The 20,211-nt window shown below is 42.6% G+C and overlaps 1 protein-coding gene across 1 annotated transcript in view; it reads right to left on the bottom strand.

Annotated features, from left to right (window-relative positions):
• Positions 1 to 20,211, bottom strand: part of DOCK5 (dedicator of cytokinesis 5) — a gene marked incomplete at its 5' end in the record, with an annotated part of 211,157 nt that overhangs the window by 89,938 nt on the left and 101,008 nt on the right. The window contains 7 exons of the mRNA XM_082656932.1: positions 1,567 to 1,692; positions 4,451 to 4,593; positions 8,272 to 8,344; positions 10,831 to 10,960; positions 14,156 to 14,237; positions 15,691 to 15,848; positions 17,189 to 17,324. Of these exons, the coding sequence (XP_082513058.1) occupies positions 1,567 to 1,692; positions 4,451 to 4,593; positions 8,272 to 8,344; positions 10,831 to 10,960; positions 14,156 to 14,237; positions 15,691 to 15,848; positions 17,189 to 17,324 (848 nt within the window). The remainder of the gene's footprint in view (positions 1 to 1,566; positions 1,693 to 4,450; positions 4,594 to 8,271; positions 8,345 to 10,830; positions 10,961 to 14,155; positions 14,238 to 15,690; positions 15,849 to 17,188; positions 17,325 to 20,211) is intronic.

Raw genomic sequence — 20,211 nt, 5'->3', positions numbered from 1 at the left:
ATACTACTGAATAGAAAGAATCTTTCCAAGCCAGATTTCCAAGATAAATGCACTTTGTCCAAAAGATAAACTTCTCTATTTTCATTTTTCAGATTTCGGTCTTGCTGTAGCAATAAAACTGCCTTCAGTTATAGGAAGAGTATCAATACTTATTTTTATAAACAACAAGAAGACAAAACATTTTCCTAGAATGTTGATGAATGTGTATTAGGGTGAAATGGCCCTGGAAGGGATGAAGTAGGCAGATGAAAAACTACTTTTCATGAGAAAAGAAGAAAATGATAATCTCAATTTTAGAACCCTTTCATTCATTCCACAAATATACTTTTAATACCCACCATGTACAGAAATGTGTGAGGCATCAAATTATTACTGCTCCTTAATTTCCCAAAGGAGAAACAAGATCTTGTATTAGTTTAAAAGAACCTGAATTTTTATGCAATAAACAGCTTGGTTTTTGAGAATTTTTCTAACATGCCAAAGACTGTTTATTCATATATTCTTTCTTCCTATCAAATATACAACATACTTATATTTTAATAGTTATAACACATATATTTTATATAATACACATATATAAGGTTCCTCGAGGGGATGATTTCCTTTTACCACTATAACAATCAAGAAAGTAAATGGGGGCTTCCCCGGTGGCACAGTGGTTAGGAATCCACCTGCCAATGCAAGGGACACGGGTTCAATCCCTGGTCCTGGAAGAGCCCACATGCTGCGGAGCAACTAAGCCTGTGCGCCACAACTACTGAGCCTGCACTCTATAGCCCATGCTCTGCAGCAAGAGTAGCCACCGCAATGAGAAGCCCGCGCACCGCCACGAAGAGTAGCCCCCGCCGGCAGCAACTAGAGAAAGCCCTCGCGCAGCAACGAAGACCCAACACAGCCAAAAATAAGTAAATAAAATAAATAAACTTATTAAAAAAAAAAAAAGAAAGTAAATGGGTTAAATCAGTGAATTCACAAGAACACCTATGCAGATTATCAACAAGCAGTGGCAAAAAAAAGATGAATCTAAAGTAGGAAACTGCAGAATGTTTACGTTCTTGTCACCACAAGTATGGGGAGAGCCGAGAACATAGTTGGAGCTTAAGCCACTGGAGCAGAAGGTCCAGCTGAGTCTGAGCTGAGTGGGCACATCGCTGGAATTTCCTAGCAAGGAGCTCACGGTGCTGGTGATGTCATCACGAGAAGAGGTACGTGCAGATGAAGCAAATTATTCTCGGGACAGAGAAGCTGTGCTATTTAGCGCTACTTAATGGATGGTCTAGGAAGTATTTCAGAGGGACTTGTGCAGAACATAAAGAGAGAGCAAAGAGAAATTTCTGGGTACATTTAAAAGCGTTCTCTTGGGCTTGCACGCTGGGTAGTTTTCTAAGGTACTGCAACCCCGTCTCTATCTCCCACCGTCTCGATCTCCCACCGTCTCGATATCCCTGAATGCAAATAACGAAATCTCATGGATCCATGTTGCCTCAAGCGTCCCATTAGAAGTGATGGCTGCACGGAACAAAGTCCTAGAGGACGCAGCACAGGTGAATCAAGCAAAGTGTTTACCTGGAAGGATTATTTCAGGAAAGCCCATTTTCCGGGCGATTGCTGTGGATCTATCCACCAAGTGGGAAAAGTTTTTCTGAACCTGTGTGAGGTCCCCCGGCAGGAGCTTCAAGGACACCCAAAGTCCTTTAAAGAAAGAAAAGATACACTTTTAGCTCTTTGTTATGATCCATATAATAAACACAAACGCTGAGAAAAATATATGTGTGGTATTGATACAAAAACACATTATTATAAAGATGTAAATTCTCCCCTAGTTAACTTAGAATTTTAATGATACTCCCAACAAAATCACAGTAAGGGGGCTTCCCTGGTGGCACAGTGGCTGAGGGTCTGCCTGCCGATGCAGGGGACACGGGTTCGTGCCCCGGTCTGGGAGGATACCACGTGCCGCGGAGCAGCTGGGCTCGTGAGCTGTGGCCACTGAGCCTGCGCGTCCGGAGCCTGTGCTCCACAACGGGAGAGGCCATAACAGTGAGAGGCCCACATACCGAAAAAAAAAAAAAAAAAATCACAGTAAGATTTCTTTGAGAATTTGACAGAAATGTGAATGGATGTTTACTTTGGGGAAAAAAAATAAAGATAGCCCCTCTCAGATATCAAAATACTGTAAAGTTATAGTAATGAGTGCTCTTAGTAGTAGAAAAGATATATAAATCAATGGAAACAATGAAATCAAGTACTATTATATACAGCAATTAAACATACAGCAAAAGAGACATAACAAATCATGAAAAATGGAACAATTCTATAAACGTGCTGGGATAATTTTCTAGCTACTTAGAATCAATCTAACCTCTCAACGACACATTTTCACTAAAATAAATTCCTAATATAACAGAAAAGTGAACAGATAAAAAGACAGGAAATTAAAGGAAAAAATAAGTGTATCACTATCAAATCTCTGAGTATGAACCATTTTTCTAAGTAGAGAAACAAATGAAGAAATCACAAAAGCAAAAGAATTATCTATACAAACTGAAATTTTGATATACATAAAAAGTAAAAGGTATACTTCATAAACCATATACTACATATGCCTATAAAAGGCATGGTGAAATACTTATAAGAAATTAGAAATTCATACTCATTAGAAGAAGACCATTCAGATCCTCACAAATAAACAGAACATGAATATACAACTCACAAAGAAGTACAAAAAGTTTATAAATATTTGGCAAACCAGAAATTGAAAAGTATGTGTCCTAAGTAAGACAAATTGTTATCTTCATTACACAAAGAGTTCACAAAAACTTTAGAAAGGAAGGAAAACTTTAGAAAACTCCTAAATATCAATACATATGAAGGCCAGACAGTTCACTGTCACGTAGTTTTTTAAAATGCTACGGTGGTCTACTTTTCACCTTTCAAACAGGTAAAGATTTTTAAACATCAGTCTGCAAAGTGGGCGTATGGTAATTAGTGCCCACAGGAAGAAACTTATGGGAAGTATTCTGGAAATATGTACATCTCCAGGTTTAAGCTCATTCCTATCATTTGGCCCAGAAATCCTACTTCCGGGAATTTTCTTGGGGAGGCAGTCCTAAATATGGAAAAAGATTCATATATAAAGGTAGTCACAGCAGAGTTATTTAAATTTATAACGGTAGCAAAATAGAAAGCATTTAAGTGCTTACCTAGGAATTCCATGCTCAAAAAAAAAAAAAAAAAAAAAAATCCAAGCAATGGAATATTACGCAGCCACAAAAAATATTTATGAAGAGCCTGAAAACATTTGAAAAGTGTATTGCTAAGAAGGAGGAGAAGGAATGGTCTTCTTTTTTTCAGTTTTGTTAAAAAAAAATTGTACATACACAGCAATCTATTTAGTGTAAGGGTTTTCCACTTTAACAAATTATATCCTTAGGTTAGGAGTTCCAAAACAACAGAAATACATTTAGTTATTTATTTTCGGATTCTATGATTTCTCACATGTATTTACTACTCAGGATAACTGTGAACACATGGCAAATTAAATATCCTGAAAATGTTTCCTAATTGCTTCCACTTCAGAAGACGATTACCGGGTGGTAAAAAAAAAAAAAAAAAAAAATTGACTCAATCTTCAAAATTATCCCCAAATCATCATCATTTGAATTTCAGATTTTAAACTATTTTCCCTTATTATTTGAGTTAAAAATGCAGTTTCAATAAGCAGAACTCCTCTGGGTTAAAACTAAGTCAACAAAATGATATATGGAGGTACTAAAAACAACTAAAAATGTTGTGCTAGGTAGCCCATTAGTTTATATTAATACATATTCATTTGCATTACTTTGGTCTCCTTCCTCTCAATTTTAGGAAACGTATTGGGAGAAACATATTCAGAGAGTGGAACATAATTATCCTCAAAACTCTTTTTCTTAACTAATGAGAACCTACTGTATAGCACAAGGGGCTGTACTCAATGCTCTGTGGTGACCTAAATGGGAAGGAAATCCAGAAAAGGGATCTATGTATACGTATAACTGATTCACTTTGCTATAGAGCAGAAACTAACACAACGTTGTGAAGCAACTATACAAATTAATTTTTTTAGTTTTTAATTTCCAATAAAAATTAATTTTAAAAAAATTTTAAAAAAAAGCATTTTCTTTGTGCCTTGACCTGTGGAAACAACACGGGGATTACAGGTCAGACAAAAGTGAGGAAAGACTCATGCGATGAGAATCTGTTCTATAGAATTTACAAAATACAGCTGTGATCCAACTCTCTTAAGTCTTAACTGCCTTTAGACGGAAACTGAGGTGGGCAGTCCCCAGCAGGGTCTGTTTTATATCAGAGAAAGATAGTGAAAGGGCCAGAGTCCAAGGACTCAGCTCTGAGCACCACCCCTCCACCCCTGCTAGAGTCCCCTCCCAGCTCAGTACATAGGGCTGTGTACCTTGTCCTTTGTGATTCACTTCCTTGGCTGCTATCACTTTATTCAAGACTGAAGTGAGTGGCTCATTCTCCCCAATCACATGGGATGTTATCAGGGGCGACATGATTAGCTGCCTCTGCCGGATATAGGTTTCCATGGCAATTCTGGGAAAGTCAGAAATGATTGGTAAGGAGAAAAGAGTAAGTCTCTGCAGCACAGCCTCAGATAGTCATGGGTCCCATGCGCGTCAGTTGGAAATATAAACAGTAGAGGAACCTAACTACAGGATACTTTCCATCTTTATTTTCCCACCGGGGGCCTATCTTAGACACTGAATTCATCTTGAAATGACTTGGGGGAGTGAGGGGAAAAATAAACCCCAAGAACAAACAAAACCGACGGTCAAATGTTAACAACTAAACCCAGGGGCGATGCTTGATGCACTTTAAAAGGTGGGAGAGGCTGCGGGAATGGAATGGTAGATGGACGGAGGAAGGGGCAGGAAGACCCAGCCTCCAGGTCCTGGCTCTACTTGCCAAGTGAGCTCTGCTAGAGTCCCCCCTCTGGGCCTCAGTTTCCTCATCTGTAAGGAAATGGGCCAGGATCACATGCCTGGAAGGCCCACATCTAGTGACAAGACTCAATGTACAAGAGCGGTATGTACCCAGCGGCTTCGGGATGGTGTTCGTAGAACCCCACGTGATGAAGAACTATGTTTAGGGTTGCAGTGGCACAGCCACCAGCAAACAAGAGCCACTTTAAAGATCACATCAGGCTGAGGCTCGTACAGGGGGATCAAAGAGCCAAACACAGCCCCCATTCTATGGAAAGCACAAGCGCTATCAATAACTACATATCAACCGGGCGCGGGACAACGGCAGCCAGTCTTCTCTGCTGTGGTTTCCTTCTCTTGCCCACGACACACAGGCCAGCTTTCTCTGCAGGGTTCAGACCTGTACCCTGACAATAGGGGGGAAGCATTCTGCAATATGTTCCTGAAAAGTGGGATTGCGACAGTCTGAGTTGTTTTCAAATGACTCCCTCTTAGACTAGCAGGATACATGCATAAAACTCTCCCAATATAATACAAAGCTTTCGAGGTAAGTTACGAGAGCATTTGCCATAAATCTTAGGAGTTCAATGCCAGAGGCTGTGATGTGCATCGTGAAAGCTGCACAGTGGCTGTTGGCCACACAGTGAGTGGTAATCAAATTAGGGCTGGGCTCCTTGGAGACTCAAAGCTTGTATTATTATACGGTGGAGACAGTCTGAAAGCTCACTGTTTCAGCACGGCTGCTTAGGTAAGAGCTGGTTCAGAAAGTAAGCGGGGAGGCACATAACCAAAGAAGAAACCCACCTCAGAAAGTGAGACAGATACAGAGAAACACATTTGAGATAACTCACATCCATAATGTGGTTCCTATTTTATATACATTTATAATATTATTTGTATGGAGTAGAATAAATTTCATATCCATGAATGCTGCCCCGATAATTCATATATATTGAAACATATATAATATTATATATATTATTGTATTTCATATAACTCCCACATCCATGAATGCTGCTCCTAGTACACATGTACATATAAAATATACATATATTATACATATATACATAGGACATAATTATAATATATGTATATATAATAGAAACAACATTCATGGATATGAAAATTATTTCTATTTATCACAAGTATATTTACATTTTATGTATTTATATATTCACATTTATGCTATGTATTTTATTTAATATTTATTATATTTACATAAGATATTGTAATATAGTTGGTTTAATATATGAAATAATTTAATTGAATGCATTAATATAAAATTATATATTTTAATATATTATACGTACTAATTTAATATATCGCACTTATTTAACATACTTAAATATACGTATTTACACTGGGAGCAGCATTCGTGAATTTGAAAGTTGTGTCATAATTCACACTAGCACTAAGCTACATAAAATATTTACCTCACCATATTCTTGGAGGGTCAGTGTATAGGTGGTAGGATGCTAGATAAGCACATATTTTAAAAATTATTAATAGCAGCTTCTGGATGAGAAGGGAAGTACTACTTAGCACAAACTATTTATACTATTATATTTAGAAACTTATCCAAAAGTGCTGGACTTTAAAATGAAAGATAAGGATTTTTAGATTTTAAATTAAATTACATATAATACCTATTTCTTGTAGAAAGAATAGTGAGCAGTTAAACCAAAAGGGGGCAAAATCACCTAGAGTTACACCAACAGAAATAATCACTGTTAATTATGGAGTATATTCTTTGAAATTTCTAAATTTTAAGGTTTTTAATGCATTGTAACAATTTATATTCTTATAAGTAGTCTTTATACCCACTGAACGCTGGATATCATATATTTTTAAAACTTCGTCAACCCCAAAACTAAACCTCATTGTTTCATTTGCCTTTCATTGATTCTCAATGAATTTATAGGCCATTTCTTTGCATGTGTATGTTTCCTTCCGACTTCCTTATGAACTTGTATTAATTCCTTATAATTTAGAAATATTTATTCTTTTTCATAGACATTGCAAAGATTTTATTAAATTTTTTCTATGTATAAGTTGTCTAAAATTTCTGTGTGGCGAAACCTATCAATTTTTCTTCTTTAGGCGAATCTTTGGTGTCTGACTCAGAAAGGCCTCCCACACATCACACCGTATAAAACTTTTGTTTTCCTATAGTACTTTAAGATTTTTGGCTCTTACACTTACATATGTTACCATCTGGAATTTACAGTGGTATAAGGTGGGAGATGAAGATCTAACTTATGTTTCTTAAATGGTTAGCTAATTTTCTCAAACACTATCTTTTGCAGAGTTTATCTTTCTCCACTGATTTTAAATTATTTTAAAATAATTAAAATATATATATAACCGTATTACTTATTACTAATAAAATCACGTATTAACTCAAATATCCTTGGGCTGGTTTCTGGAATTCTCGGTTTGTCATATTGATCTGTTGTGGTGGCCGAGACAATCAATTCTTCTCACTGACACGACTGCCCTGTTAGGAGTCAGATCCAGCAACGTCCCAGCCACCTGTGCGAGGTCAGTGGCGCATGCCTGCTGGAGTATGAGCCAGTCATGATGTTCCCACGTACGCTCCTTCAGCGTTACGGGGATAGAGAGTAGCTCTCCAACGTCCCCCAGTGGCCCACCCGGGGCTCCAGCTCCTGAGACTCAGTATGGGGAGCTGAGTGCAGTTCTGCGGGGAAAGCTTCCACGCACTCCCAGGCTGGCTTCCCCCCGCTTGCAGGAAAACAAGGATTAGTCTACCCTTCACTCTCGCATCTCCTAAACCTTTGTTACTCAAAGTGTGATCCCCAGACCTGCAGTAGCAGCATCACCTAGAAGCTCGTCAGATGCAGACTCCAGACCCACCAGATCGTGTTTTGCATTCTAACAAGATCCCAGGTGATTCAGGTGCGGGTTACAGTCTGAGAAGCCCTGTGCTATTCTACTCGATTCCTCGTCCTCTGTGATACCTGTTCCATAGGACAAAGTACAGATAAACGTTGGCATTTCTGGCATTTAAGTGGCACCATAATCTGGTAGGTTTGCCCCTTATGTTCCTTTGGTCATTTCTGTAGAATCAGGAAAGTTCAGTTACCCTCTTAATGGAGTGCCACATGAAGGACTTTGAATAGTCTTCTGTCAGCTCCGCTCTGACAATCTTCCCGCTTAAGAGCTTTTCCTTTTCTAACTGGGCAAAAGGTTCCTAGCACCTGGTTCTAACACACCATCCAAAGGCCTAATCCAGGTCTCAAGTCACCTGGGATAATGCCACAGTACTTACTGCTGAAAGGGAATAAAATGTTGTTTTTCTTCATCATCCACCTTCCCGTGTATGATATCGGTAATATCCATCACTAGGAAAAAGACAAAACTTAATGAAAGAAACCAACTGCTTCAGGCCTCAGCGAGGAACTATGGAAAATTACAGTATCAGCAAACACAGACCCCTGGAGGAAGAAAGAGAGCGAGAGCGAGCAGGGACGTTGCTTTTATTTCTTTGCCAATGATGACTCCCGGTGTCCCCAGCCTAGCAGGAGATCAGTTCATCAGGGGCTCAGGCAGGGGCTTGGGTATTCTTGGATCAACCCTGCAGACGACCTCCTTTAAAACATTCTACTAGACCAAGTTGGTGAATTCTTGAGTCACGTGACACTGACCCTCTTTAGTAAGCCTGCGTTCCAAGACCCAGAGAACACTCTTTTTTTTTTTTGTCAGGAGTGTCAGTAGAATAAAGACCTGGGAGAGGAACTCAAGATTTGCAGTGGTCCACCATCCCTCCGATTTGACATTTTCTCACCTGGTTTCCACATAAATGAAGGGCAGCCAGGGCATCAACAGCACAGACTAGAAGACCATATAGTGACTTGGTCTTTGATGCCCAGTAGGAGCTATTAAGGAAGCACTGTTGTAACCCTACTGCATGGATTATCTTATTTATACAAATATTAATATTAGCCCTACTTTAAGAGATGAGGAGACTGACTACAGGAAAGGTAGGTAATTTTCCCTAGGTCAGAAGTTTCAGTGGTAAAGCCAGGGTATGAACCCAGTGATTACAGGGCCAAACCATTTAACCTAACTATGCCTGCTGCCTAGAGAACTAGTAAGTGGGCCATTCACTCTACAGCTGCTGAGGTTAGGCAGGGGCCATGGCAAGAAGCCATTCCTTGGTTAATAAATTACAATCTAGCCATAAAACACACACCAACGATCCACACCACAGGTAATCCGTTTGGCGATTAAAAGAAATACTGAGATATGAGACAATAATCATTAGAAAAACGAAAGACAAGGGAGGAAATGCTTTCTCCAATCAACCCGAACATATAGTGCATAAGGCTTGGGAATGAATAAAGTTAGTGAAAGGAAGCTATAGAAAGCAGGGCATGACATCAACTTGCTATCAGCCCTTAATAGACCCCTGAAAACATTGCATGCGCGCACGCGCGTGTGCACTGGAGAATTTGTATTTGAACCCCCAAATAGGCAGTTCATTTGTGAATGACATCATCTAGTTACTCCTAACTTCTCTCCACGCCCTGAATGAACACACAGACACCCTGAAATGGAAGAGCAAATAAAAGCCTTGAGCTTGACGTTTGAATTTCTATGGACCAGTTTGAAAGACAACGACCTTGAATATTCCTGAAATCTTTTATGAAAGAATAGACTGCCGTACAGATGGCTAAGCAGTCCTGGGCCAGGGTTCCTTGCCTTTTCTGGGCTTTTATTTCAATTCACTATCAGGAAGTAGTGCTGTCCCCTCTAGACAGAGCCTGGCCAACCTTGAGAGCAGTTGCAGTGCAAGGCCGTTCAAGGGATGCACAAGGCACAGCCTCCTGGGGTACAAAGGCTGCCTCACCAGCCACGTAACGCACAGGTCAACCCTGAAGACGTGCAGTTTCTGGGCCCTCGTTCCAGGGGCAGAATTGATGGCTTTCGAAACTACTTAGGGACCAAAGTGTCGGTGCAATACCAAAAATATATTTCCTCCATTTAACAAACTACAGAGGAAAATGGAGGGCCTCCTGGAAGGTTATGGAGTTTGATTTAAGCCAAGGATGCTCTTTGAAAGCAATGTTGCCTTGGAAGAGCCAATTTCCTAGACATACAAACCACTTTCCCAGGAGAATTTTATTCAATTAAAATCAATACGCAGCCGCAGTCAGGGAAAATTACAACAGTCACACGGAGGCTTGACTGAGAGGGCCCTGCTGTGTACAAGACACAGTGCTGGGCAGTGAGGGAGAAACAAAGGAGGGGCATCTAGGTGAGGACACAGAACCCACAAAAAGCTACCTGGCAGTTTCAGGCAGTAAACGCGGTGTGCCTGATACTAGCACTAACAACCAAATTCATCTTGCACTGTCTCTGAGTCTCCTCTCTCCTTCCTCCCTCTTCTCTGTATTTCTTTTAATTTTCTCTTTATTGTGGAAAAATATACCTAACATGAAATTTGCCATTTTGAACATTTTTAAATGTACCGCTCAAAGTCGCATTAAAAACATTCACATTGGACTTCCCTGGCGACGCAGTGGTTGAGAATCCGCCTGCCAATGCAGGGGACACGGGCTGCTTAAGGCTGAATGACATTCCACTGTATGGAAAGACCATTTTGCCTATCCATTCATCCGTCAACAGACAGCTGGGCTGCTTTGGCTATTGTGAACAACGCTGTGGTAAACATGAGTGTGACAGTATCTCTTTGAGACCCTGCTTTTAATCCGTTTGGGGATACAGAAGTGAGATTGCTGGATCCTAATCTAATTTTTTGAGGCCCCACCATACTGTTTTCCCAGTGGCCATACCATCTTACATCCATCTCGGGTCCTTTCTGTACCTGCTACTCCAAAGGGTCTTCGTAGTCCACATGTGTGCTTTTTGCCCTCCTTCAGCTCCATGTGGCCAACCCGGACAATTTGGCACACGAGGCTGATGCGGGGCCGGATGAGGTCTGTGCTACTGAGGTCCTACAGGGGCAGAGAGAACAGAAAAGGAGGTCACCCTACATTACCCTGTCATATTCATTTCTCTTTTCTTTTCACTCTACAATAAAACACCGTTCAGAGCATACTTCCTAATGCTGAAATATCAGGACTCCTCTCTTCCCCCTATCCACCCAAGAACTATCATAGCATCAGAGAAAAATGACTGTATTCAAAAAAAGAATTTTTAAAAATTCCCCAGCTCCTACTTCAAATTTATAAATCAGATTGGATTCAATCTCAAGTCTCCAGTTTACACAGGGTGTGTAAAAATGGGGTCCCTGGTCATTGTTACTTTAGATCCTGGCCAGGGCATAGCTGAGCACCGGACGCGTTTCAGTGTCAAACGAAATTAAAACTGACAAGACATTGACATTTACTGGGGATCTACACGTGCTGGTGATATTTCATTTCACCTTCCAAATAATCCTGTGAGGCAACTATCACACAGAAGTTTACATGCATTGCTATCTGTAATTATTCATCTGTTTTATGAGAGATAACCATCGAGAGCTTCTGGGTGTGTGTTGACTAATGAGAAATGTGTCGATGAAATCTCTCTGTCTTTTTGGGGCTCATGCTCTATGCTTGTTTGTATTCCTAAGGATGGGTGAGTAAACCCACAAAAGAGCTCACCTATCTCATTTGCTTTAATATCAGAAATGATTTAACTGCATCTCAAATTCTTTTCATGAAACGGCTATCCAAGGCCTCTTTACTGAATCAAGAATTACTTTTTAAACAATCGATCCATATCTATCCCCTATAATCAGATTAACTCAGGTCTCCAAGATAGGAATATATACCAATGACGATATTCACCTTGAATTTCTACTCTAGGTTTTGTGAAGTTTCTATTAATAGAAAGATAAAGACTTTAAGTGACTGGTTACATAAACTGGGGCACACTGATATTATTTAATAATATACAATCATGTATAAATGAAGTTTCTGTAGAATATTCAATGACCAAAGAATCGGTCACCACATTTTATTTCATTGAAAAAGTTGGACATGAAATTTGCATATAGGAGGGGCCTAACTGGTGGGGGGAGGAGAGGAGGGGGTGAATTGCAGCTATTCTGAAACGGTATTGATTAGAAGATGGACCAATGATTCAACAACACCTTTTTAATGTGTTGTTGTTGTGTTTTTTTTAAATAATGTACGCATTGACTGATAAACGCCTTTTAATTTCAGGGAAAAAAACCCTCACATATCTCAGAATTGAGGAAATACTCTGCGTGTTGGGGAGAGGTTTTGGGAAGAGTTCTAAGCTCTTTTTTGTCGATGTTTACTAGGTGATGAAGATGTGGACGGTCAGTGCAGGGAAAGTAATACACCACTTTCGTCATAGGGGTAGAAGGTTAATAGATGGAATGAACAATAATAAGCAGAAATGAAGGCAGGCAGGCAGGAAGGAAGAAAGGCAGGAAGGAAGGAAGGCAGGAAGGCAGGCAGGAAGGAAGGCAGGAAGGAAGGAAGGAAGGAAGGAAGGCAGGAAGGAAGGAAGGAAGGCAGGAAGGAAGGCAGGAAGGAAGAAAGGAAGGAAGGCAGGAAGGCAGGCAGGAAGGAAGGCAGGAAGAAAGGAAGGCAGGCAGGAAGGCAGGCAGGAAGGAAGGCAGGAAGGAAGGAAGGCAGGAAGGAAGGGAGGCAGGAAGGAAGGAAGGAAGGCAGGCAGGAAGGAAGGAAGGAAAGAAGGCAGGAAGGCAGGAAGGAAGGGAGGCAGGAAGGAAGGAAGGAAGGCAGGCAGGAAGGAAGGAAGGAAAGAAGGCAGGAAGGAAGGAAGGAAGGCAGGCAGGAAGGAAAGAAGGCAGGAAGGAAGGATGGAAGGAAGGCAGGAAGGCAGGCAGGAAGGAAGGAAGGCAGGAAGGAAGGAAGGCAGGAAGGAAGGAAGGCAGGCAGGAAGGAAGGCAGGAGGAAGGGAGGAAGGAAGGAAGGAAGGAAGGAAGGCAGGAAGGAAGGAATGCAGGAAGGAAGGCAGGAAGGCAGGCAGGAAGGCAGGCAGGAAGGAAGACAGGAAGGAAGGCAGGAAGGAAGGAAGGCAGGCAGGAAGGCAGGAAGGAAGGAAGGAAGGAAGGCAGGAAGGAAGGCAGGCAGGAAGGCAGGCAGGCAGACAGGAAGGCAGGAAGGAAGGAAGGAAGGCAGGCAGGCAGGAAGGAAGGAAGGAAGAAAGGAAGGCAGGAAGGAAGGAAGGAAGGAAGGCAGGCAGGAAGGAAGGAAGGAAGGAAGGCAGGAAGGAAGGAAGGAATGAAAGAAGGAAGGCAGGAATGAAGGAAGGAAGGAAGCAGGGACCAATGCGCCTTCCTATCACTTCCTTTGGTGCTTCACCTTAGACTCTGTTTTCCTGACTGTAAGAGTGGTAAGAGAAAAAGCAGATAAAATATGGGTGTGGCTTAAGGGAAAAAGGGAGAAAAGGAAGCCAGTATCTCTTTTAGGCTTAATGGGAGCTGGAAAACCTGCCCACCAAGGCTGCTCAGAGCAGGTGGCAGCAGCTCCAGGGCATTTCAAGCACTGATGTCCAAAAAAGGGGAGAGAATCCCAAGGAAGTTCCTAGCCCACGAAAAGGAGAGTCACCAGGCCCCAGGCTCTAGCCCAGTACATTCCTGGCTCTCGATCCATTTACAGCAGCACCTCCTGCCTCCGCGAAGTGGAGACAGAGAGGGAAAAGTCCATTAACGTATAAGCCAACACAAAAGTCTAGTCCGGTCTTTGCCCCGACCGTAACGTGGCTCTGGAAGGTCCCCCCCTTTATCTGCACAGCTCACCCCCTCATCAACTGGAAGTTCTTGCTGAAAGGTCTGCCCTCACCCACTGTTTAAGACAGCAACCCTCCCCCAGCCCAGAAACTCCCAATCCCCCCAAGGTACTCAGGACCTCTAACATTCTATACAAATCCTCATCTATCTGATTACTGTTTATTACTGACTTCCCCATTAGGACAGAAAGCTCCTTGAGAACCAGGACATTATCGGATGTGTTCACTGATGTATCTCAAGTGCCTGGCCTCTGACAGGTGCTCAATAAATATTTGGTGAATAAATGAGTGGGTCAGTCCTGCTAGAGAGATCATGCTGATTGTTATTTTCATGTGTCCGTTTTTAAATTTTCCATATACCTGTCACGTGCACCTGTGAAGATTGCAAACAAAGGAAAGGGTTAAACATAGGTAGGACTTACAGTAAAGACCGCTTGAAGGTTATTAAGCTTCTCGATCTCCTTGGGCATTCCATTGCTGCCCCAGCGAATTAGGTAGTTTTCACTGATGAAGGGGAAAAAAAAAAATCTCAATGAGCACCTAAATGGGGAGGAAGCCGCTCTCAGTATAGACTGAATAGGGTCGAAAGGTGGCCCAGAAGAGCCAGTAAAGTTAACCAGGCAGGTCTGAGACCACACCAATGACCGGCCTCTGGTCTCCTGGCTGTAGCCTGGCTCTCTGAGGTACACCCAGTACGGCCCCATGACAAGCACTGCTCAAGACGGGCACAGACACAGTAGATTCTACCAGATTCTATCTGGGGTCTGTGTTCCATCTCAAATTCTTTGTATGAAAGTTTCAGTTTTGCTGAGTCAGGAATATAATATTATAAGAATCATTCCAAGTCCATCCCCGGGAATCCACAGCACCACACCGCAATAAGCTTTCTTTTTTAGATACAAACAATTTTGGGGCTTCCCTGGTGGCGCAGTGGTTAAGAATCCGCCTGCCAATGCAGGGGACACGGGTTCGAGCACTGATCCAGGAAGATCCCACATGCCGCGGAGCAACTAAGCCCGTGTGCCACAGCTACTGAGCCTCCGCTCTAGAGCCCGCGAGCCACAACTACTGAGCCCGCGAGCCACAACGAATGAAGCCCATGTGAAGCCACCGCAATGAGAAGCCCGCACACCGCAACGAAGAGTAGCTCCCACTCGCCACAACTAGAGAAAACCCGTGCACAGCAACGAAGCCCCAGTGCAGCCAAAAATTAATTATTTTAAAAATTTATTTTAAAAAATCATAAATAATTTGTCAGTAATTACTTTTAGCCATCTTCTCAAGAATAAACCTGTTTTCTCAGCTGCTCAGCGGCAGCATGACTGTAGGGTTGAACAAAGCTAAAGTCTTTAATTTATAGCAGTATTGGGTTCACAGCAAAGTTGAGCCGAAGGTACAGATTTCCCCTAGGCCCCCCTCCATGCCCAGCCCCCACCCCTTTATCAACAACCCCCCGCAGAATGGTACAATCATTGTTATAACCATTGAACCTACACTGAGAGGTCATTATTACCCCGAGTCTACAGTTTACATTAGGGGTCACTCTTAGTGTTGGACATTCTCTGGGTTTGGAAAAATGTGTAATGACACACAGTCACCATGACAGTATCAGAGAGGATAGTTTCACTGCTCTAAAATTCTCAGTGCTCTGCCGAGTCATCCCTCCCTCACCCCTCTCTTATGCTCCTTTGAATTCTCTGTTCCTGTCACCATGTTCGGACGAGTTTTCTGTGATTTCTAAGACCCAGGGAGTACACAAACTGTTACTACTGCGCTGTTTCAGCAGCTATTCAGAATGGCTTAGCGACCCAAAGGGTTTATTTTCTACTGCCTAGAAATCCTCCCCCTCTTCTCCATCTTCCCCTCTCAAACCCAGCAAAGAAATCCTCAGGGAGGAGATAGGTGAAGGCTGGGTATTTTTGCAAGGTTGACGGAAGATGACCTGGGTCTCTACTACCTGATGAACGTGGACTGGTCCGGGTCGTAGAGGGCCATGAACAACTCTGCGTCTTCCCCAATGTTGCAGACAAAGTTCTTGAAGTTCACATAGAGGCCGTAGGTATGCACGGCACTGAAGATGGACTGGCCCCGCAAGTCCAGATTCTGCAGGATTGACTGAACACAGAGGACAAGACAGAAAAGCATCTTGGTTTCAGCAAGTGGGAAACGCTAGCAAAGACTCTGGCCTGCAAACGGGAGCCAAATATAATGACCACCCGAGAGAAGCACTTACTGAGAAGAAAGTGTGTGTAAGTGGAGAAGTGATCAAGTGAGAAAAATAGAACCATTATTATTTAGATGATCAAGGCAGTCCTGTGAAGCGCCTTGAACCCAAGTAATTCAATAAATGCTGTCTAAAGAGCATATTATCTAAAGTTTATGATAACTCAGGGTTTTAGTAGCTTTAAGAAGTTCTCATCTCTCACGACAATTTCTGGGTAAACCTCAAAAGCATAAACATCACGATTCATTATCCTTCTTTTGGGGAACAACTCTCATTGCAAATAAGAGATTCCACTGGACAGGTCCACCTTCAGGCATGATTAGCCATTAGATCCAGAAACACAATGAAATGTTATTACAACTGTGCTGAAGAAATAAAACCTACAAACTAAACGAAATAAACAGAAACCTCTACTCATTAGAACAGAAAGACTGGAAGAATATATACCTCAACATCAGTATGTTTGGGGAGTCATAATATAGGTGACTTTTTTCTTTTTCTCTTTTTCTATACCTTTTGAATTTTTATTTATTGTCCAATTACTATTTTTAAAATCTTTCAAACACTTTATTTGTAAATACTATTTTATTTATTTTGGAAATCATGATCTATGTACTAAATACAGAAGTTTACAGAGTAAAGAGGCTTTTCTCCCACCCAATTCTCCTTCTCAGAGGCATCCATTAATTGTCTGTTTCTTGTCTATCACTACAGAGTTAGTCTGCACATAGGCAAGCACAGATGTATGTATATTCTTTTTTGAAACACAAATAATAGTCTTTTATACACACGGTTCTGCATCTTGCTCTTTTCTGCTTAATACATTATCTTTGCAACCTTCCCAGGTCAGAATATACAAAACTGCTTTGTTCTTTTTGTAATATTTTGCTTCTAAAATGAGGAAATGAATGATTTCTAAACAACATTTCCACCTCTGTTGTCTTAACTCCTTTTCCTTCATTAAAAACAAAAGCAAAGGGCTTCCCTGGCGGCGCAGTGGTTGAGAGGCCGCCTGCCGATGCAAAGGACGCGGGTTCGTGCCCCGGTCTGGGAAGATCCCACATGCCGCATAACGGCTGGGCCCGTGAGCCATGGCCGCTGAGCCTGTGCGTCCGGAGCCTGTGCTCCGCAACGGGAGAGGCCATAACAGTGAGAGGCCCACGTACCGCAAAAAAAAAAAAGCAAAAATGGAACCTCTGGGGCCAAAGTCTGCACATCTGAGGAAGCTCACCTTCTCTTCTTGAATCTTTTCCTCAATCCTCTTCGAGGCCACTTCATGGGCCTTGAAGAGGGCGATGGTGCTGGTTTCATCGGGGTCCAAGATGTTCCCGTTGTCGTCCCGCACGACCAGATCCAACCCCAGCATTCTAGGAAGAAAGAAATGGTCAGTTGGTTCTCCTCGTCAGGAGCAGACCCTTTCCTGAAGAGTCTTCACGGAAGAACCCAGAGGATTCAGCTGAAAGGCTGGGTGCCAGACAAGTCAAGACAAGAAGAGTTCACTGGCTCTTCTCCTTTCAATTTTTGCTTCCTTTCCATACAACAATGCTAAAAAACTTATGAAAATGTTACCCAAACTCATATAATATGCAAAGTAATTTGGTCTGCAGAACCTCAACAGGAAAGGCAAAACTGGCGCTAATTCTAACCAAACTCGTCTGACCAATGTTTCTTTCCCCTAATCATCTGTAGTTTGTTATAGGAACTATGAAAGACGAATGCTCAGATACTGGGGAGCTTACCCTGATTTCCTTAAAAGCACAGGCCTGGGGGACAGTGCTTAATTCAAGACTGTTTTTTGTTTGTTTGTTTGTTTTAATTTATTTATTTAATTTATTTATTATTTTTGGCTGTGTTGGGTCTTTGTTGCTGCGTGCGGGCTTTCTCTAGTTGTGGCAACCAGGGGCTACTCTTCGTTGCGGTGTGGGGGCTTCTCATTGCAGTGGCTTCTCTTGTTGCGGAGCACGGGCTCTAGGCGCACGGGCTTCAGTAGTTGTGACTCACGGGCTCAGTAGTTGTGACGCACAGGCTTAGTTGCTCCGCGGCATGTGGGATCTTTCCCGAACCAGGGCTCGAACCCGTGTCCCCTGCATTGGCAGGCAGATTCTTAACCACTGCGCCACCAGGGAAGCCCTTTTCAAGACCATTTTAAAGGAGATCAAGGGAGTTCCTTAGTGGCCTAGTGGTTAGGATTCAGGGCTTCCACTGCTGTGACCTGGGTTCAATCCCTGGTCGGAAAACTGAGATCCCACAAGACATACGGCGCGGCCAAAAACAACAAGAGCAACCAAAGGAATCAAAGAAGTTAAGTCCTGGCTGTTGGTATCACAAAATCTATCTCAGAGAATGGGCTCTGGTGTCAGCTGGACCAAGATTTGCATCCTGGTTTTAATACTTGCTGGCAATATGACTCTGGTCATCTACTTAATTTTGCAAAGGCCTGGTTTCCTCGTCTGTAAATTATTCCCTACCCTTCAGGGCTGTTGTGTGAATTTAATGAGATAACGCATATATAGCACACAGTACAATATCTAGCATATAATAGGCTCTCAATGAATGTTAGCTCCTACTGGCACAAGAGCTCTGGGTGCCACACGGGAATAGTAAGGCCCATACGGTCCCTGCATGGCCCCATCCCAGCAAGGCTTTTTATGCCCGATGTGCACACAGAAGCAGAAAAAATTGTACTTAGTTCTAAGAAGTTGGGGACGGTGGTGGAAACAGGATACTGTGATCTGAACACCCAGTTCACTCCAGGCGCTAGCAGTTTAGGAGTGAGGATGTCCAAAGGGCAAGAAAGTTCAAGGATAACGGTGGCACGTGCCAAGTCTTTGGGCAGAAAGCAAAAATGCCTAATTTCCTGCCTCCCTGTTTTATAGCATCTCCATCAACTGATTCAATCTGGCAGGTCCCTTGCCATGGCGGCCAGACCCACAGGCCGCCCAGACTATGAGCAATGGGCCTTGTTGGCTGCTCGGAGACCGGATCACGGATGCACTGATGGAGTAGCTTAATTTCTTGAGCTGCTTCCAAGGGCTGAAATGAAAAGGGCAGCGTGGTCTGCTGTTTGTAGGACATTACCATCCTTTGCCAGAGACCAGAGGCCTCCAGGCTGATGCCACAGTGTGCCAAGACCCAAGAATACAGAGGCAGCCTATGTGCCAGGAGGGAGCTGCTTTATCCCATCTTAGCTGTTGTTTAAGAGTCTCCCCAGGACTGTATGACTAGCAGTGCAGCTCCTGTGGTCATACTCCTGTGAACAGACAAGGGCGGAGCAACTAAGCCCGTGCGCCGCAACTACTGAGCCTGCGCTCTAGAGCCCGCGAGCCACAACTACCGAAGCCCGCGCGCCTAGAGCCCGTGCTCCGCAACAAGAGAAGCCACCGCCATGAGAAGCCCGCGCACCACAACGAAGAGTAACCCTCGCTCGCTGCAACTAGAGAAAGCCCGCACGCAGCAACGAAGACCCAACACAGCCAAGGAAAAAAAAAAAAAACTAAACTAAATGTCAAATGAATCATCAACAAAAACTGAGAAACGAACCCAGTGTTTAAAAAGAGCTGGTCAGGAAGGACGAATCATCCCAGGTCACCATCAATTTTGATGAATTGACTAAATTTTTTGTCTTCCAAAGGGCAGTAACATCTGGAACCTACATAACTGACCGAGCCAATCGGAAGATGAATGATGTGATTAACTCTTTAGAGGTTATTGGAGACAGGCTATTCTGGCAAATCTGGTTTTTACACAATGTAAGCAATGGTCCCACTTAGGGGAAGACAGAAAGAAAGAGACAGAATGAGTCTGATGATGATTTAAAACACTGTTAGAAGAAAGATAGCAGGGGGGAGGAATAAATTATGGTTTGGGATTAACAGATAAACACCACTACATATAAAATAGATAAACAACAAGGACCTGATGTATAGCACAGGGAACTCTACTCAATATTCTTTAATAAACTAAATGGGAAAAGAATCTGGAAAAGAATAGATACATGTATAACTGAATCACTTTGCTGTACACCTGAAACTAACACAACATTGTAAAGCAACTATACTCCAGTATAGAATAAAAACTAAAGAAAAAGGAATAAAGATAGAGATAGTCCCAGGTCCCCAAAATTGTCAGCTTCTGATGCTCAGACCCTCTGAGTTCGTCTGGCAGTGGAGTTGCTTCCATTCAAGCCCCATATTCCCTGACCATCCATCATCTCCTTGAGACCAGAGATCCAGCACAGGGTCTGGCCCGTGAAGG

The sequence above is a fragment of the Grampus griseus genome (genome assembly GCF_964374135.1).
Source record: "Grampus griseus genome assembly, chromosome: 6".
Classification (NCBI taxonomy): domain Eukaryota; kingdom Metazoa; phylum Chordata; class Mammalia; order Artiodactyla; family Delphinidae; genus Grampus; species Grampus griseus.
The sequence above is the reverse complement of the archived record's forward strand: the minus strand, read 5'-3'. Positions and strand labels throughout refer to the sequence as shown.